This window comes from Pararge aegeria, chromosome 6 (assembly GCF_905163445.1).
Source record: "Pararge aegeria chromosome 6, ilParAegt1.1, whole genome shotgun sequence".
Classification (NCBI taxonomy): Eukaryota; Metazoa; Arthropoda; class Insecta; order Lepidoptera; family Nymphalidae; genus Pararge; species Pararge aegeria.
Genome location: NC_053185.1, coordinates 12,281,112 through 12,300,083, shown reverse-complemented (window position 1 = coordinate 12,300,083; position 18,972 = coordinate 12,281,112). Strand labels below are relative to the sequence as shown.

The window sequence follows — 18,972 nt, the reverse complement described above, 5'->3', positions numbered from 1 at the left end:
TCCGCACACTTCGCATTGTTTTAAATAGCAATTCATATCATTCTCTAGTAACTCTAGCGCTAATTTGGTGGGTTTTTGAATCGTAATTTGCTGCTTACAGGTTTCCGACTTGCCCCTCATATAAGACTGTTCTCTACCCTCCATGTACAGTTTATATTACGAAATAATAACTTCAATTATATTTTAATATTGTTTTATTATATTTGACATCATATGAAAGGATTTCCGTGACAAGCCTCAGTTTGCATACATGTATAAATTTTGTAGCATTAATTTTTATTCATAAACTCCTCTTTTATAATATTAATATACGGCATAACTCAACAAAAACAAGTGTTACAGTTAACAAATACTACAGCATAAAGTACTTCCGTGTCATATGACTCGTCTCTAACCTAACGACAAAAGCCAAACAACACCCTATAAAACTGCAATTTTATGGAGTATCAAGTTTTACGATAAAATTTCTTAGGTAAAGCCGAACAGTAAACACTCAATATCCTGGAAAGATGGAACATATTCACTGCCCAATTTACCTATTCTCTAAATAAATTATTTTCACTATTTAATTTTGCCGATAACCATTCCTTTTCTATTTTATAATAAGTAATATATTCAGGGTCACATTAATACACAATTACAGGATCAAAACATTTACTATTTAGTGTACATTTGTAACAGACACGTAATATTTTGCCATAATTGAGTGCATCTACTCCTTTGACTGTATGTTAAGCGACTCTACCACATTTATTAACTATTTCCGCCTCCCGATCTCCACACAAGTGACTATAAATTATATAACGTCATAACAATATTTACAAAGCCTAAAAAACTAACTTACAAGTAACTGCAATGTACATTTTTCAATAAATTAATAATAGTGTCTACATATATTAATATACAAGCGCTAGATTTCATATGATATGACTTTTTTATTTATAAAGTCGACTGCGTCAAATCAATGTTAGCAGTCGTTTATCACAATATTACATTAATTAGCCTTTCCTTCAGACCATATGAGCAATATGGCTACAAATATTAACAAGGCCGTCAGGCATCATTCTGTATTTTTTGAACACTTTACGTTTGTTGTAGGCCGAGTGCTAAACAGTTACATAACATCTAAACTAAAGTCATAACACCAGTTTATAATACGGTGGTATAAAATAAGGAACGTAAAAAAAGTGATATATTAACAATCTGGCATATTATAATTGCTATAACTGTAATATATTCTTGAGCAAATGATTAGCCCATAGTTAAAATATTTGACTAGTTCTGTCTTATGCTATGTAGGTAATTACTAAACTATTAAATAAATTAGTAGTAACCCTAAACACTGGCATGTTGCAGTCTTAATATCTATAAACAATTGTTGAGTTTAAAAGGACAAAACATAAACTGGACATTAAGAACGTAATCAATCGCGGTAAAATTATAAATTATTAACAATATTATTATTAGGTACTAGCTCAAATTGTACATTTTGCTTGCGATATAGATATTGGCTAAGCTAAGACATAATATATAAGTGAGGTAGCGTTTTTACTGTCTCTAGTGGAAAATATTTACAGATCTAGGACAAATGCGAAGTAATTAATTAATATAATTTGGTATTGGGACAATATAACGTGGCGAAGACAAAATGACTGGTATATAGGTAGGTAGATATAATATCGCTCTGATGATGATTTAATAAGACTGAATAGAAGTTTACATTATAAATTTACAGATAAAACCAACGCGTATAATTTATTATCTACAGTATTATATTCATTGACATATTCGTGAGTATTAATAAACTACATGCACTCTGTTAACAACTTGTTAATTAATTGTGTGCAATTTGTTGATGACTAGATTAAATACGTTTAAGGCTAAAATAGGTATAAAAGTTACATCGTTTATATTTCGTTTTCGATCACTGCAAGGATCCACATTTGGACACATATTGTTTTAGGATAATACATTGACTCTTAACAACTCTATTCGTACGGTTCGCTTAAATGCTCCAACAAGAATGTCAACTGCCTTTTCATAAAAGTGTTTTTGTTGGCAATCGAGTCGCATAGCACTTGCGTCGGTGCGACTTCGTTACAGTTGTATACGTTTTCGTATGTGTGCGAATCGTAATTGGAGCGTTTGTTGTTGTTGTGAGTGTCAATAGTACTATCCCCGAGCCCGGCTGCCCCGGTTGTATCAGTGGGTGCATTGAATACGTCGATTGGAGGAGCTTTGGTGATATGCTGATATTTAAACGTAGACAATATCTGCCGGATCTTTGCAATGATCTGCTCTACTCAGGCGTTTGATTCCTGCGAAAAATTTGAAAATAGACATCAGTCAGATTTTTGCAGCAATTTCTATAATGTAATGTTGTGAGATTCTATTTAATCTATATGCTAGTGAGAAGATATAGCTTGCTAACTTTCTACTTGATGAGGAATCAATGAATGGTTAAATCGGAAAAAGTGATCTGTGTAAAGAGGCCTACGATTACAATTGCTGCTTTAAGGCAAAACCGAAACACGACAGGGAAGTCATATAGGTACCTACCTATAGAGCTATAATACTGTTACGTTATATTGTATAATTGTATAAAACGCATTCATATAAAACACTAGGCTAAGTTTCGTATTAAATGCATCAAAATTCAGGCTCTATCGTTCATAAGAGAAGTACATCGAACATCAAAATACGAAAAGGGATATGATAGAAGGTCGCGCCGTGGCCGGTGCTCGAGTATCGATGCAAGCGACACAGCAACGTCTACACTAGAAGCATGGTGGGACGGTGTGTGGCGATTTATACCTTGAGGTTGTGGAAATAGTGCATGATTTGGTCGTAATCCATGTGCAGGTCGTCAAGACCGAGTGGCTCGACGGGCGCGTCGGCGCGTAGCTCGCCGTCGGGCGCGCGCGAATACATGGGGTTGCCGACTATCGTTGCGCGCTTCACCTCCGGGGAACTCCCTCCTTCGCAAACAAAACACCGCGATATAGCATTCTAACTTGACGACTGCTTTCTGAGTCCAAGGCCGTGGGTACGATTTCCACAACTGGACATGTTTGTTGTGATCAACATGATGGCGATGTGTGTATTGTCATGATTTAACAATATTTATATATTCAAACAAACTATTACATATACACAAACAGCCTATAAGAGTCCACTGCTGGACTAAAATACCTCTCGCAACGGGTTTGCCCATAATCGCCTCGAGCACATACGGGTTACTATTCGCAGTAGATTGTAGTAGTTGCGCGGATAACGCTGCCGGCCGTTTACCGTCCGTAGTTTGCGCTGTGTGGTGACGGCAGATAAGAATATCGTTGTCTACACCCACAAGTTCCCGCGGGTGTCGTAAGATGGCGACTAAGGGAAATACAGTTTTTGCCTGGTGCCACCTTACCGACAAAGATGTGCCCCTGAGCGATTTAGTGTTCCGGTGCAATGTCGCGTAGAAACCGATTAGGAATTAGTATGACATGCATAGAGGGTATGCACAGGGTATGCAGATAATATAAAATGAAGAAAATCTCCAATACGAGTTATAAAAAACTTAAGGATAGGCATTGTATGAGTTATTCGGGGGCTAACTTGTAGTGGAAAAAAAAACTGCAGAGAATGTACAATAAAAAGTAGCCTATGTGGAATTTTATGTAAATCTACGGATAGCACTCCATGGATGGCAGGGGAGGGCTGCCCTGAAATGCGGGCTATCAGTATTAAATACATCATTATTAGTAAAATCGTGTATGTGTGTGTAACGACGTTTTCTTTCTTTTTCGGGAAAAGTATTCTATGCCCGTCTCTAGGATGCAAACGTAATACCTATTTGCTAAAGTTTAGTGAGATCTGTGCAGTGTTTCAGCCGAACAGACCCATTTGTAATACTAGTTATGATAATAATCCTTTGTAAGATGTGTATTGTATTACCTTTAGTTTGGGTAGTCAGCTCGACGAAATCACCTTTGGCGTTGTTCGATTCCTTGTTCTTGTTCTTATGTCTCATTTGTACTTCTGGTAATCCTGTTGTAAGATATAATCCATATAGAAAACATTAAAATATATCTGGTACTTATTACATATTTATAAACGTACATTTTTCAAATATTTCATTTGCATTTTTTAAAAGCTGCTCTTCTTGGCCTTAACCTACATCAAATTTAACAAGATGACATCAAACGAACGTCACTATGCGCCTCTAGAAACAAGCAGCCTGGGTAACCAGGATTTTTGTACTCACTACAAAAGACCTATCTCCAGCTGTGGACGTCAGTTGATTTAGGTTATAATGACCATAATAATGATCCTGATCGACAGAGAAGAGGACACTGAATTTAGAGGAATATTTTTCTACGAGGGGGACGGATGTCATCGAACGAGTCACTATGAGCCACTAAAAACAAGCAGCCTGGGAACCTGGATTTTGGTACTCTCTACAAAAGACCTATCTCCAGCAGTGGACGTCAGTCGATTTAGGTTATGATGATCATAATAATAATCCTTATCTACAGGGAAGTTAGAAAAGGAAATCACTTTTAGATACAATCTACCAACTGACGATTTTGGATTAGATAGTTAACTCACTCGGTGGTAAATTCTAAGAATTTTAACCCTAATAAAAAGTTATAAAAAATGTTTTACCAATTCCCGAATCGTGCATGTAGTCAGGGCTTTCCGGTTTTACAAAAGTACGCCGGGAGTCGTCAGTTCCTCTATTAAGGCCAATGATTTCTCTGTAGTCCTTTTTTTCCATAATAAGCGGAGCGTCATTGTCAAATTCGAATAGGCGGGCACAGTCGTCCTTATTAGTAAGCTTTTCAACGGGGTTATCATCAAATTCATCTCGTAATTGTAGGGGGTATGAGTCGCGTTTATACTGATCCATAATATCGCGGCCCGACATGTACGGTGCTTCGGCTTTGTTCAAATCAATAATTCTGAAAAGGAAAACATAAATAGAATTAGAAACTTCATCTACATCATCTAAATCTCGTCTTAACTAAATTGTTGGGAGGTCTAAAAATAGTACTGTCCTTTTCTCAATGTGTCCTGTGGAAAAGGATAGCAATTAGATTAAAGATTTGTGTTCAATATAAATGACTTTGAAAATTTTCATTTAAAAGAACTGGCCTAAGCGTTGAAACTTTGGATAAATATGGTACCGATTAGAAACTCGTGACGCAATAGGTCTAGGGTATAAAGTAGTGATAGTAGGCTATATCCATATTGCCTGAAAATTGACCGAATTTCTTCTTTCCTCCATTAATTAAGTAGCAATGACTTAAAATATTGATTCATAATGAACGAAAGTTTGTGGAATTCGAGTATTACCGGTCTGGGCGTCGACCATTTTCCGGAGATCGTTTGGCGTCATGTTCGCGATCGTGTTTCTTATGGTGATTCCTGGAGTGGCTTCGTCTAGTAGGAGGCATGACGGTCTCTGATAAAATCTGTGAAGAAAAACAACGTTACGAATAAACTTAATCCCCTGACAAAAAAAGTTATGGATGAAATGTTTCTCACTTTGGCGGAATTTCGAGGTGGCACAGGGACTTGAGGTTGTGGCGTTGAAGTGTTCCTATGGGGAGGTACGGGGGGTCGGTAGTCGTCTTCGTTGCCTGTATCCATCCTGAAAAAGCAGAAGGGACAGATTAAAATAAAATATCAATCTCAATACCATACCTAAGCTGTATCACAATTCACAATGTTCTCATGGGTGTTGTGAGAGATGCAACTAATGATGACAATGATAATCTTACTGCCAATGACCGTCTCCGGAGTTTTGACGATTGTGCTGCCTCGCGGGTTTCTTGCAGTAAGTAGTCGTATCGATGACACGTTCCCGTTTCTCGTTCTGCGATGGCAGCTCGATGGAATTGGGGTTGTCGAAGCTGGTCACCATGACGTTTCCGTTGTCCCTGATGGCGTCGTCCGGATCGACGTAGTTGTAGTTGAGGGGGTTTGCTGTGATCCTCATCTCTTGATTGTTGTTACCGTTGTCGGCAGGTTGCGCTGAGTTTCTATTGACTGGATGACGGGTACCATTTCTCTCGATAGTTGCTCTACCTGAAAAGTTATAGGAAAACTTGAATATAGTATGGATTATTTTTCTATTAAATTATATTAAATTTGAATTATCATCTACTCAAAATACGGATGCTTACTTGTACATAAGCAACACACTGACAATTAGTGACGTTAAAAAACAGCTCAGAAATCAATTATTATCGCTCAAAACTAAAAACCTAAAATACACTCCATTTTTTTTTCCACATTCTATTGGGCTTTTAAGCATTGGTGTAAGTAATTTTAGAACAAAGAAACAGATTATGCTTCTAAGCCGTTTAATTATAGCAATATTCATAAATTATAACTCTGACGTTATTAGTGCTCTGTTACTTGAAAATCATTGTTTCTTTCAAAGTATTACTGAGGTATCATGCTATTAATATGAGGAATTTGATCACCTTAAAGCTAAGAAAATAGCTGCTAGTACTGAAATTTCGCAAACGAATAATATTTTTTTCTTGTATAGGTAGATAATCTTGGGAAACTTACCCAACCAGACCCAGTCGTGAGCATTAGTGGTGGACTCTCTAGGCGGTTTGTCTTTAGCGAGGCCGAGGGTTGTTCCGACGAGGCCAGCCACTTGCAGTCGCCCACCCTCAACCACGGCTGGCATGGGTCTATTGTTACCATTATTGGTTTCAGCGTTGGCTGGTTTGAGTCGATAAGCGTAAACTACACACGATACTACGAATACCTGTGATGAAAGGAATAAGTTAAAGTATCACATGAAAACTATATCTTTTAAGTAGGTACTTACGAAAAAATGGCAAAAAAATATTCATGTTGACTTGAAGATCACGTTCTACTTTTAAAGTAGAAAGACTTTCGAGCTTAAAATCAAGTTTTAAAAAGAAAGTGTTTTCAATTAATTATGTTTATAAAACTGACGTTTCAGTAAAAATTGCACTCTAACTTGTGACTTGAATGAATACTGTATGGCCGATTGGTAAACTAGATGTATTTTTAACATCAAATATTTCATCTGTAAAGGTTCGGGTAGCTGTCGTACGATGCCAATCACAAAAACGCGCCCTGTTCATACAAAATCAATATAAACTTAGTACTTACCACTATAGCCAAGCAGAATGCTCCCAGTAGAACGAACATGCCTGAAAATTAGAGAATACAATATAAATTAACCGTGCCGAAGCTTGCCTTAATTTGCTGAATTGACCTGTCACTCGCAATGTATGGTATTTGGAAAGATAGCAATGTGTATATCGTCCATATTAAGTAGACTATCTATAGGATTTTTGACCCTTACTGGCCACCATACCATACCATATAGGATGTATACTCTGACGCGATCTTGTCTTAACAATGTCGGCATTTACCACGAGATTATGTATGGAGATATTGTATGGAAAAAGGTGTTACTTCGCAAAAGTTCATGATACATAATAAACCCTGATGTTTATTTCGAATCAAATCGTAATAACCAGACTAAATTTGAATTTTGAATAGTAAAGGGGAGACTGAAAAAGGCTTCAATGAATAATATAGATTCCGTTGCTGGGGAAGTCTTTATCGGAGTTCTTGATGTCTATCATTGAATTTGCATTAAAATAGTTAAGTATTAAATCCACCTTCTTAAGCCCTGTTATAGTTATGCAACGGAGGAGGAAAAAAGAAAGAAAAGTAAACTGAAAATTTATCATTGTGGAATTCGCTTTTCTTCAAACATTGCTATTTACAGGAATGACCTGTTATTGCAGTTATCTAATTACCTTGCCAAACGGTTTTACTTTTGTTAGCAATAAATCGTTAAAAGGAAGATTTCACACAAACCTATTTCAACTTTTGACATATTGTTCTGTGCGGGATGTCTCGGATGTAACGCGGAGTTGCTTCTGAATATTGATCCATATTGTTGGGCTTGTACAGTTGGCTCGTGATTATTTTCATCTTTGAAGGGAGAGAAACCTAAAAAATTAATGAACTTAATTTAGGTTAGGTTACACAAAACAAGACCGAATATCTATCTTTCTTTAGTATTCCGTTTTAGATGTAGAAATGTTGTCACTGCTAAATTAAGGAAAAAAACGTGATTAGCATTTTAAATTACTTTGGCCTTCGGGAAAATTGTAGTTGTACCATTATTTAGAAACATAATGAAAGTCTAGAACAACGCTATCTATTTCAAATAACCTACCTTTAAGAACGTCGCTTAAATCCGACATGCCAGTCCTAACCCCACCTCGGGCCATAATGTCGTCGTTTTGTGGTGTATCGGGTCTCTGCGGTGCGTCACTACCACTGAAGTCTACATCAACACTTGCAGCGGCAGTAGCTAAGGCTCCCGGTATGTTTTTTATATTGGCAGGAGTTTTAGCGTCTCCTTTGCCAGGTAGTGCCACCCTACGTAGCGGGCCAGACCTACATTGTTCAGGTGTAAGAAGGGTTACTCGAAGAAGCTCGCCACTGCCTGAGATACAAAGAGAAGGGAAATTAATTCTGTATTTTTATTTGTATCAAATTAAAGTGTTGTCATTATTTTGTAAGATCCTTTCGCTTGAATAAAGTAGAAAAATGATTTAGGTATATTGTTTGACTTCGTAAGCATTTAAAGTCATCTTATAAAATATTCTACATATTTTTAACACAATAAATAAAACACGGCAAGTGTACACGGTATGTATTTGCATAATAACTGAAAACGGTTTATTTGTCGATTAATCTGAAAACTCTTTTGCAAGTACCGTTATCGAACATATAGCCTTCAAAAATTGCGTGCGTTTATTGAGAAGCATTCCGAAAAACGCGATCGTATATTATACGTTCAATTTACTATTAGGTAATAAAATAGACGTAGGTACCTTCACCAACAGCAATAACTCTGGGATGTCGCGAAGCTAACATCGGCGCAAATGCCACAACTTCCGTGTCCAAACTTTCCACCAACAAGTAATAATCAGACACTGCGACATCACGCAAAGCCGTGCGAGTCGTATCGGAAAACTCTATATCAATATCAAGTAATCCCTCCTGAAATAGTAATAATAAGTTTGGTTAGTTACTCATTTGATCTAACTCATAAGGTTGTTGATTGACCTTTGCTATCTTACTAAAGCTTTTACATATTTCAGGGTTTCAAAGGTCACACTTGTTTTCTTTTACCAATCGATTGTACACTCATAAGTTGTAGATTTTAATAATTTGTAAAACAACGTAGGAATATTAAAACAGTAAATATAAAATATTAATAAAATAACTGTAGGCCTCTACTAAAAAGTTAAAGTTTTCAATAATACAAATGACAACTACTATATACTATACTTTGAGTAGAATGTCTCACATAACTTAAGTGCACGACACTAATAGTGATCTCGGAAAATTACGACTGAGGAGATTGGCAGACATGGTTAAATTTTCCAAACGATGTAATGCTCCATATAATTCCAAGCTACTTTATGGCTGTCTTCAGACAGAAAGTGTAATCTTCATGCTAGGGTTAGCATTATTTTAATATTTCTGCCAATTAGAAACGTTCGCGTTTTCTCATATCACATCTTTTTGTATAAGTAAAAGCATTCATAAGAGAAAGAATTATTATAGGTTAAAAGGTTAAAAAAATATATATTAATATATATATTTTTTTAACCTGGCTCACTACAGCAAATGAGTGGTTTTTACCTGTCACTATTAATAATATTTTATCTTTTACTCTTACCTTCTACTAAATAAACCTTATTTTCGCTTTGTACATTGTACAGATTCATTTACTAAACTTACCTCAATAGGTAAGTTTAATATTTTAATCTGTTTGCAAGCTTTAAGCTAAAAGCCTGCAAACAGATTAATGTTTATGGCTATGTCGTTAAAAATCCAATATGGCGGATACTACAGACAAAAATACCCAAAGAAAAAAGGAATATGTTCATACAAGTCTTGCGAACTTACTTGATATTGTGCCGTCAAACGCCTAGTCACTGTGGTTTCAGATACGTATCCATTTTCGATTGCCGTATCCGGGGAAATATTTAGTTGCAATCCGGATATAACTCGCACGAAGAGCCGGGAAATAGATACTTTATCATTTACTACGCGCACCTCTCGGAGACCTATTACTCGACCTGTATAAACATAATCATCAAACTTAGGTGTACGTATAGGTAGGGTGGTCTGGTTTCGGTCGTTTATTTTTTTGGGCTTCCAAACTGGAAATTTATAATAGAAAAATTTAGGCGAGATATACAGAACCAAATCATTATGCAAAGCAAAACCGTGCCAAGGACCCTTTTCTTAAATTTATTTAGGAAAAGGGCCTTGGCATTGATAGACTTACTGATGCCCGCAAATTCGTCCGCGTTTGTTTCGATTTTTAAAAATTCTATTTGTTTTCTAGAATATATAATCAAAAATCAGATAAAAATATCACGAGGATGCAAGATGTTTTTATGCAAAATTTAGTCTAGCTAGCTGTCCCACACATTTTTCTCCATGGGGAAAGGATGAAGCATTGACGCACAAGTGTAAATAATATCCAAATAATATTGATAGGTATGTGTTTATAATAAACTCAAAGAGGATTTTTAAAAATCGAAACAAATGCAGACAAATTTGCGGGCAAGAAAGAAGATTTTTAAAAATATCAATTTGAAGTACTCGGTTACTTGCTGTAAAATTTCGAATTTTCAACTTCAAACCAGCCTTATTTTCTTACTAAAAGACACACACGCCTTTAACGGGTTTTTTCTAGTAGGTCCTCAGGTATCTTAACTTGGTAAGTATCTTTAGTAAATCCCACTTATTTTAGGGACAGAACTTTGGTTTGTTTTTATATTATGATAATGATAAAAAACATGATTTTAATTTATCGATCCTAAACAAATAAAGTTTTTGTTCTTAATACTTAAGTACCTATTTATTGATAATGAATCACTAAAGGTAAGTGAACGCTAATAAAAAAGAGCCAAGGTTAATAATGAGACGGTTATGAGTTGGCACCTATGTCGTAAAATTTAACTTAACGCCTCAATACAGAAGCAGCTTTAGAAATTAGGTATAACAATAAATTACAAAGGTAACGTTGAAAAGTTGGTGTTATAAACGTAGCAGTTGCGTAACGAAGCGCGTTTTGGTAACTTCCACATATTTACAAGTACCTACTCGTATCTATATTGTTATATTCGTACTCGTTATAACAAACTTTCCCAATACTCGTGGGTACAATTTACAATAATTTCAGAACCTTTGAGTACGCTCATAAAATTGGTATTTTCCAATGTTGGAAGGAAGTGTTGAGCAGTCGATAATATAAATGAAAGATAACAGAACACGATTTTTAGTTATTCTCAGTCTTTTGTTTTTTGTCTTCCGTGTAATTAATAAAACAAAAATAACCCTTTGTTGTTTTAGCAAGCTTATATACAAAAAACTATGAACCTAACTACAAAAGTAGTCATAAGTAAGAAGGAAGGTATACCCAATCTACTTCGTATTTAGTCAAACTCGTTGCTCCACATAGGGTCACCCAAAAACCTCAAAACATCGTGAAGAGGCGAATGTAAACTTTATATCAAATTTAATATAGTACTTACTTAACTTTAGTTGAAGAGTGCTAATTTCAATAGTTACCAAAAGTCTATTTCTTTAACTCCTGAGTCTACATAACTCAATAATTTACTTCCTCAATAAAAGGCTTATCGAACGCAGTGATTGAATGTTAAGAATGATGGTTTATCAAAAATGAAATATAATATGAATTTAAATATAATAAATTCTAGAAGTATACCTAAGGTATTATCAGAGAGATTATATAAAATTCAGCTTAATCTTCAATCCATGGATGGATTTCCGTGCATTAAATATTGGTAGACTTACCCGTTATTGGCGACAGAACTTGGACTTCCGTTCGACCGGTGCTACGGCCCTGTAGCACGCGATCGCGTAAAGACGCAATACGCGGGTCGGATACCCGCATTAGGGACAGCACAAGCTCGGTAACCTTGAGCCAGGTTCGCCGAGAAACGAAGTATGATACGCGTCCAGAGTCGTGGTCCTTGGCCAGGAATCGTGCGTAAACCTGGTTATAAGAATAAATATAGTATTACAACTAATAACTTGTGGCCGCATTTTCTCTGATCGATAAATAATCTGATCGCATGGGTCCATGGGTCGTTAACCAGTGAACGACCCATGGAATTCAGCATTCGATATTTAATATTATTGGCATAAGTTTTGGAAATCTCCCGCATTCCAAATGCTTCCTTAACGACCAATGAAAATGCTACCCCAAAGAAACCCGTATTGCAGGTGTTTTTCAACTTTCTCACACCCCGACAAAAAAAAAGGAATAAGGTTTTCTATCACACAAATAGCCTATATTTGTCGCATTGTATCGACACCAAGGGTAGGTACTTATTCTAGTAGAATACTTTCATTTAACTTAACACGTTTCACGTGGCTTCTGGTGGAGTGTTACTTATTCCTATTGAATAATGTTTTAATTGGTACAGAGAGGCGCTATACAGTCTGGTGTGTTACTTGGGCTTCCATCCTTTCCGCTATCTTAAGTATGGTTTAATTTAAAATGAAAGTTAAAATGCCTATTCAATAATCATTTTCAAGACAAGCGCGCTCTACATTAGCCTGAATTATCACTTAAGTACAGGTGATATTTTCAGTCATGGGTCTGTTTATTTACTGAGGCATGAGACCTCTAGGTATGTCTTTTTTTTCTCTGCTTGGGTACGTAACATCCTGGAATTGTATTCTGCGATTCCGATTTAACAATATGGATTCACTTACGTTTGTACGTACATTATTTCACAAGTATAAGAACTGTGCCATATTTTCCGAGATGTTTATCATAAATCATGTGTTTGTTTGAACCTTATAACGTATGAAGAATAAAGATATATGTTGGATCATGGAAATAACCGTTTCTGTTAATTGGCATTAGTCCAAGAGTACGACGGTAGTCAGTACAGCACTTTATTAATTAATGGCCTGCTTCCGGAAGGAAAACAAAGAAAATGTTATACAGTTATAGAGACACTACGAATGCGACAATATTCTACACCATAATATGGTTATGCTTTTTTTACTAATACGCTGTCAGAGAATTCAAGAGTCACTCATATTTTTTCGTACTAGTTACGAAAATATCCACAGGGATAAGTCAGTACAGTAAAAATCTGACCATATTATGTACAGCACAAACTTTGATATACCTTTTTAGAAAAATCTTTAATACGTGAGCCTTGCAAAATAAAACTGCTGACTATATTTTATCACAGCTTATCTTATCTTGAAGCGATGTGCAGTGATTGAAGTACCAGTGTCAAGATGACCTTAATCAACCTATTGTGATCGCTGCTATCTACAGTTCCCAATCAACACTAGTTGTCGCCAGGAATAGCCGCAATTTCTAGGCTGGAAGATATTAGCCTAGGCCAGGGGTTCCCAACCTTTTTAAGCCTGCGACACAATTTACAACTCTGCAACTTTTAACAATTTTAGAAATGTGTCACGGCGCCCACCCCTTAACCTATCCTATTGAAATAGATGAGGAAGCTAGGCAAATAAAATAAAACCTTGACTTAAGAAAAATAGAACAAAGATTTAAGAAAAATAGAACTAACACATCCCATCAGTGTAATGGTTGAGCTTAGTCTGATCTCTACACAATTTTTAAAGAGTGGGCAAATCAAAAAAACACGGCGGTGGAATTGAATTATTATTGTTTTTTTTTTCTTGATAGGAAGGAGCACCACCTGAGTACTTTCTAGAGCGCTGCAACTTGGGAAGCCCTGGCCTAGGGTACCAGCCAGCTTAAAGGTTAGTATTATATTAGTCAGGATATATCTATTCCCTTCAAGGTACAGGGAGTAAGAATGGGACAAAATCAAGCCTTTGTATAACCGGTAATGCCATGACTGAGCATATATCACGTTGTATACGTTCCTTTTGTGTGTAACAGTAAACCTGAAAATTTCCGCACTTATACGTATCTCTACTGTGAAGAAAGTAATCTCTATACAAACCTCAACGTTGCTTTGTTGATATCTCAGTCTGCACGAACGCTGATCCGTTAGGGAGTTGGGGGCATCGGGCCTGGAACCGCCCCACCCTCGCGACGACAAAGACCTTCTTAATCTGTCTTTTCCGTTCGCCTCGTCTGATACTTTCCAGCCTTGTGAAATAATAGATATAGGTCAATACAGCGAAGTAGGTGAAATAAGAACTTCGTCTGCGCAACAAAAGACGAATAGGCACAAGAATGCCTATTTCCGTTTTGTTCGTGAGTTTTTGATTTGTAGCGTTTTTTGTAAATATTTTTTAGGCGCTGTTTACAATGGATTAGAGAAAATTTAGTTAGTTAAATAGGTTAATTGTTCGAATATAAGGACAATATATTAACATCATCGTTAGCCTCCGCCTTTATGCCGTATTTTTTACGCCGCTTACACTGCTGCGCGTGGTTTTGACGACCCCCCTGGCACATCGGTGAACGCTGAGGATTTTAGGGCGGGCGGGTTCAAACCCCGGTAGGGCAAATTTTAAATTTTTGAATTTTTAATTTCTGAATTTTCTCTAGTCTGGTCTGGTGGGACTAGAAACTGGAACTAGCCACGGCTTCGGCCATGGCTAGTTACAACACTACCGACGAAAACGTGCCACTTAGCGATTTGGCGAAACCGATTAGGGGTAAGGGTTTAATATAACTGCCATATCCCTAACAGGTTAGCCCGTTACCGTCTTAGGTGAGATTGCAGACAGCTAACTTGTATTGAATAAAAAAAAAACAAAAATAAAATTATTCAATTTTAAAGTGGGTACCTACGTTCGCAATTTTTCCACGTAAAATATTTATGAATGAAATAAACTATATATATAGTAATCCAAATCTAGTATAAATAAATTACTATGATATATAGATAATAGATATACAACGTGTTAATGAAAACCGAAATAATACTTCCCAGGATTTAGAGGCCCATTATTTACGGTCTCTGAGACTTATCTATTAAACCGAAACGCTTATAGTTTTTACTGAAAGAAATCAGATACAGCCCTAAAATCAAGATCAAGTGACTCCTGTCACTTTATTAAGTAAGCGTAGGTGCTATGGACGTGTCGGTCTTTTAACTTCAATAGGGATGGTAAACACTAACAATGTTTTGAATTAGTTTGTATGAAAAAATTAATATGCTTCTTTTGATTTAATATTTCATCCCTTCAACAGCATTTTGTAATTCGGTTACACGTTGTTAAAGAATGTACGTCGTGGTAATTAAGATTAAAGTTTTTTAGTTTTAGATTCTCATTAAATTACGTTTTGCTGTATATCTCTGTAACTACTTTTTTCTTTGGTGTACCTACAGTAAAAGTGTACTCATTTATTCTTCGCTATTAATTGTGACGATGTTTTGAATTTAAACGGCCTAACTCATGCGATTAGGTACCTGATCCTTTCACTAAGAGGGGTTAATGTCTTCAAAGTTAATAGAAGGTTTCCTGTTTAAAGCATTAGCGAGAATTACTCGTATTATGTGTCAAGTTGAAATTGAAGGAGGCAGATGCCGTTTACAAGTCGTACCATTTGTAAGGGGCAAATCAAATTATCACATCACACGAATGTTATGGATTAGCTTCACCAAAACTGGAGTTATAGCTTTTTAAACACCCGGGGATAGTGCAGCTTTTTAAAAGTAAAACATTTGTCTTTAATCGGTTCGGTAACTAAGAAGATTTCTTAAACGAAAAAAATAAATTGGTTGCCTGTAAAGTCGGTATACGGGCGAAAGTTTTACGTGACAACGACTTTGAGTGGTAAAATAATTTTAATGTGAATATTCATTCGTATAGTAGGAAGAAGGATGAAATAATAGTAAAAATTTAAAACATTAATTTATACAAAGAATCTCGCACTGAATTTCATATTAAAAAAAAAATATTTTTACCTTTGCACATACATACGTATTTATATACAAATATACATACAATAACTTGCAATACATTTGCGTACAATGAAACAGCGTTTACTACAAAGGGACGCGTGCCTTTCACTTTTTATGTCTGTCTCTCTCGCTCTTAGGCGGGCTAACCATGCCCGAGTGGAAGGGACGCGTGCCTCTCACTCGCTCTCATTGTGAGCGCATAACGTGAGCGGAGCGTAACGCAGTTTCTTGTGTCACCCGGCAAACCAATTTATAAGACGTTGTCACGTCAAAAAAAAAACAATTCAGCTTCTTAATAAGTAGGTACCTAGGTATACAGTTATGTATAAAGAAGAAGACATAAGCAAATGTTATAGTTATATAGGTATATAGACCTCTACCAGTATTAAACAGTAAAGGTATAAGGTAGGTATTTTTATACCGGAAAATTGCTTTTAGTCCCGCGAGAGAACAAAAGTTCCATTGAACAGTGGACAAAATATTTTTAAAAACGTTAGGAAAGTAAGTACGTAAAAAAACTATGAACTGCACATAAAACACTACATGCGACGCGACTGGGTCACGAACGGGTCACTACGCGGCCATGTTGCTAATAGTTTTTTTTTTTTTTTAATTCCACTACGAGTTAAACCTTAACTGCAGTCTCACCTGATGGTAAGTGATGTTGCAGTCTAAGATGGTAGATGGTAAATGGACGGCCTAACTTGTTAAAGATACCTATAGCAGATAAAATCAGTACCCTATATTTTGTGTTCGCGGCATCGTATCGGAACGCTTAATCGCTTAGCAGCACGTCTTTGTCGCTAGGGTAGTAACTACCGCGGCCGAAACCAGGCAAATGGTATGGATATTCATCAAATAATATTATATTTTTACTACTTAAATCATTTTGACCTAGATTCATCTACTACTTTTAGGCAGGTATACAATATGCTAACAATCATAAAAATATCGCACAATTTTGCCGACAGCCTTAAAGAAGGATTTAACCCCACCTGTATGACTATTCTTGTACTCACTCCTACAGCAAGCTTTACGCTTATAATTGGAAATAATTGGGAATTATATTATCGTGTATATTATTTTATCACCAATCCGCACTGGGCCAGCGTTGTGGGCTACGGCCTAAACCCCTTTTAGGAGACCGGTAATGGGTCGGTATGATTATTTTTACAAAAAAACGCAAGATCCGTACATCATCATCATCATCATCAATTCAACCGATTGACGTCCTCTGGGCATACCCATAATGGCATATAAAATATACTGGGCATACCCTGGGCATATTTTGTAGGGATTTCCAAAATCCACGGTCCCGGGCCGCTTGTTCCAGCGGCTCACAGTGACCCGCCTGATGTCGCCATTCCAGCTTATTAAGACCCCACCGTCCATGGGTTCTTCGAGCTATGTGCCTCGCCAATTGCCACTTTAGCTTCGCGACTCGCTGAGCTATATTGGTAACTCTAGTTTTTCACGGATCTTCTCATTTCTGATTAGATCACGTAGGGAAACTCCAAGCAAAGCTCTCTACCCATCGCTCACTGAGTGCTACTGAGCCTTCTTATGAGGTTTATAGTAAGCGAAGAAAGATCCGTACGATTGACGTATGCTTCACTAGACCACCGTAACCGACATTGTATTTAGTTATAGCTCCGGTTGCCGTCGTTGCTACGGACTTTATTTAATTTTCCAGTACAAAAAACTAGGTAGGTCCGGCCGTGGAAATGACTTAAACGTGACGTGGTCTTCTAATTTTCATCCCGATGGTATTCCATTACAGCTCCCACAATCTTATATACCAGTGATTTCCAAAGACATCGCGCATGTACCACGCATGTTCAAAAATAAAGTATAGTGTAGTAAAAAATGTCTTATACCTGCCTTCTAATTATAAGATTTTTCTCGGAGGCTTGAGTTTCGGATCAGAGATAATAAGAACCTTACGCGGAAAACGCATATCGACGGATTACATTACATTTCGATTTCCGAAAAACATGCAATCCAATTATTATTATTTCATACGAAAGAAAGATAATAACGAGTCCAAAATATTTCAGCAATTACCTAGAAACAAAATGTGATGTTTAAGATATTTCGGGGCGGGTTCTGAGCCCCAAAACCACCCCCTACGGCCTTTTTTGAGCTACTTGTAAATTGTTATTCCGGCGAACTTTGATCGCGTGTACCTACTGTACCATCAATCGATCCTTAACAACCAATACAGATAAAAGTACCTTTGATTTGCGACAGGCGGTTGTCGTCAACGTCGATTTCGAGGGGGTACTCCGGCATCCATACCGTAAACCTCGCCAAGCCGGTGTAGGTTCCGTACTTCACTATCACCGACGCGTTTGAAGAGCCACGGATTTCCGATCCATCAACGTAAACTGAACTGCACGACGACGATACCTGTACATAAAATAACTGTATTATAAAAAATACAAGACTACAAAATCTATCTGAAGTTATGGGAATGAAATATTACGTCTTGGTTCTGCATTCAAATTGTTAGTTAGGTATACAACGTGTAAATGAAAACCGAAATAATACTACACAGGCTCTAGAGGTACATTCTTTACTGCCTCTAAGACTTACCTGTAAAACTGAGGCGCTTAGTCTTTGAGTGAACCATTAACATAATTTTTACTGAAATAAATCAAATACAAACCTAACATCACATTCAAAAGTAAAATCAAGTGACTCCTGCCATTTTATTAGGTTCGCGTCCCGTAGCGTAGGTACTATGCACGTGTCGGTTCTCTATCTTCAATAGGGTTGTCATAAGTAAATACATAGAATGTTTTGAATTAGTTTGTATGGAAAAATAAATATGTTTTTTTTTAATTTAATAATTTTACAGGGTGATTCCTTATGAAATATACTTATGCACCCTTGAACAGTATTTCGTAATTCCGTTAAACGTTGTATAATCTGTATATGAAACCATCATACGAGTTTTACATAGATGTAGGTTGGATATCATTTT

At 36.6% G+C, this 18,972-nt stretch overlaps 1 protein-coding gene across 1 annotated transcript in view; it reads right to left on the bottom strand.

The window, feature by feature from the left end:
* Window positions 1-2,751: 2,751 nt before the first annotated feature.
* The window catches only part of LOC120624630 (transmembrane protein 132E), a 33,717-nt gene continuing 17,496 nt past the window's right edge, over window positions 2,752-18,972 (bottom strand). Inside the window, exons 5-19 of the mRNA XM_039891282.1 lie at window positions 18,221-18,395; window positions 14,070-14,218; window positions 11,905-12,106; window positions 9,982-10,154; window positions 8,898-9,066; window positions 8,234-8,506; window positions 7,870-8,004; window positions 7,150-7,190; window positions 6,571-6,775; window positions 5,772-6,078; window positions 5,536-5,641; window positions 5,344-5,462; window positions 4,654-4,949; window positions 3,943-4,035; window positions 2,752-2,978 (exon numbers count right to left, since the gene is read on the bottom strand). Coding sequence (XP_039747216.1) covers window positions 2,809-2,978; window positions 3,943-4,035; window positions 4,654-4,949; window positions 5,344-5,462; window positions 5,536-5,641; window positions 5,772-6,078; window positions 6,571-6,775; window positions 7,150-7,190; window positions 7,870-8,004; window positions 8,234-8,506; window positions 8,898-9,066; window positions 9,982-10,154; window positions 11,905-12,106; window positions 14,070-14,218; window positions 18,221-18,395 — 2,613 coding nt within the window. The 3' untranslated portion in view covers window positions 2,752-2,808. The remainder of the gene's footprint in view (window positions 2,979-3,942; window positions 4,036-4,653; window positions 4,950-5,343; window positions 5,463-5,535; window positions 5,642-5,771; window positions 6,079-6,570; window positions 6,776-7,149; window positions 7,191-7,869; window positions 8,005-8,233; window positions 8,507-8,897; window positions 9,067-9,981; window positions 10,155-11,904; window positions 12,107-14,069; window positions 14,219-18,220; window positions 18,396-18,972) is intronic.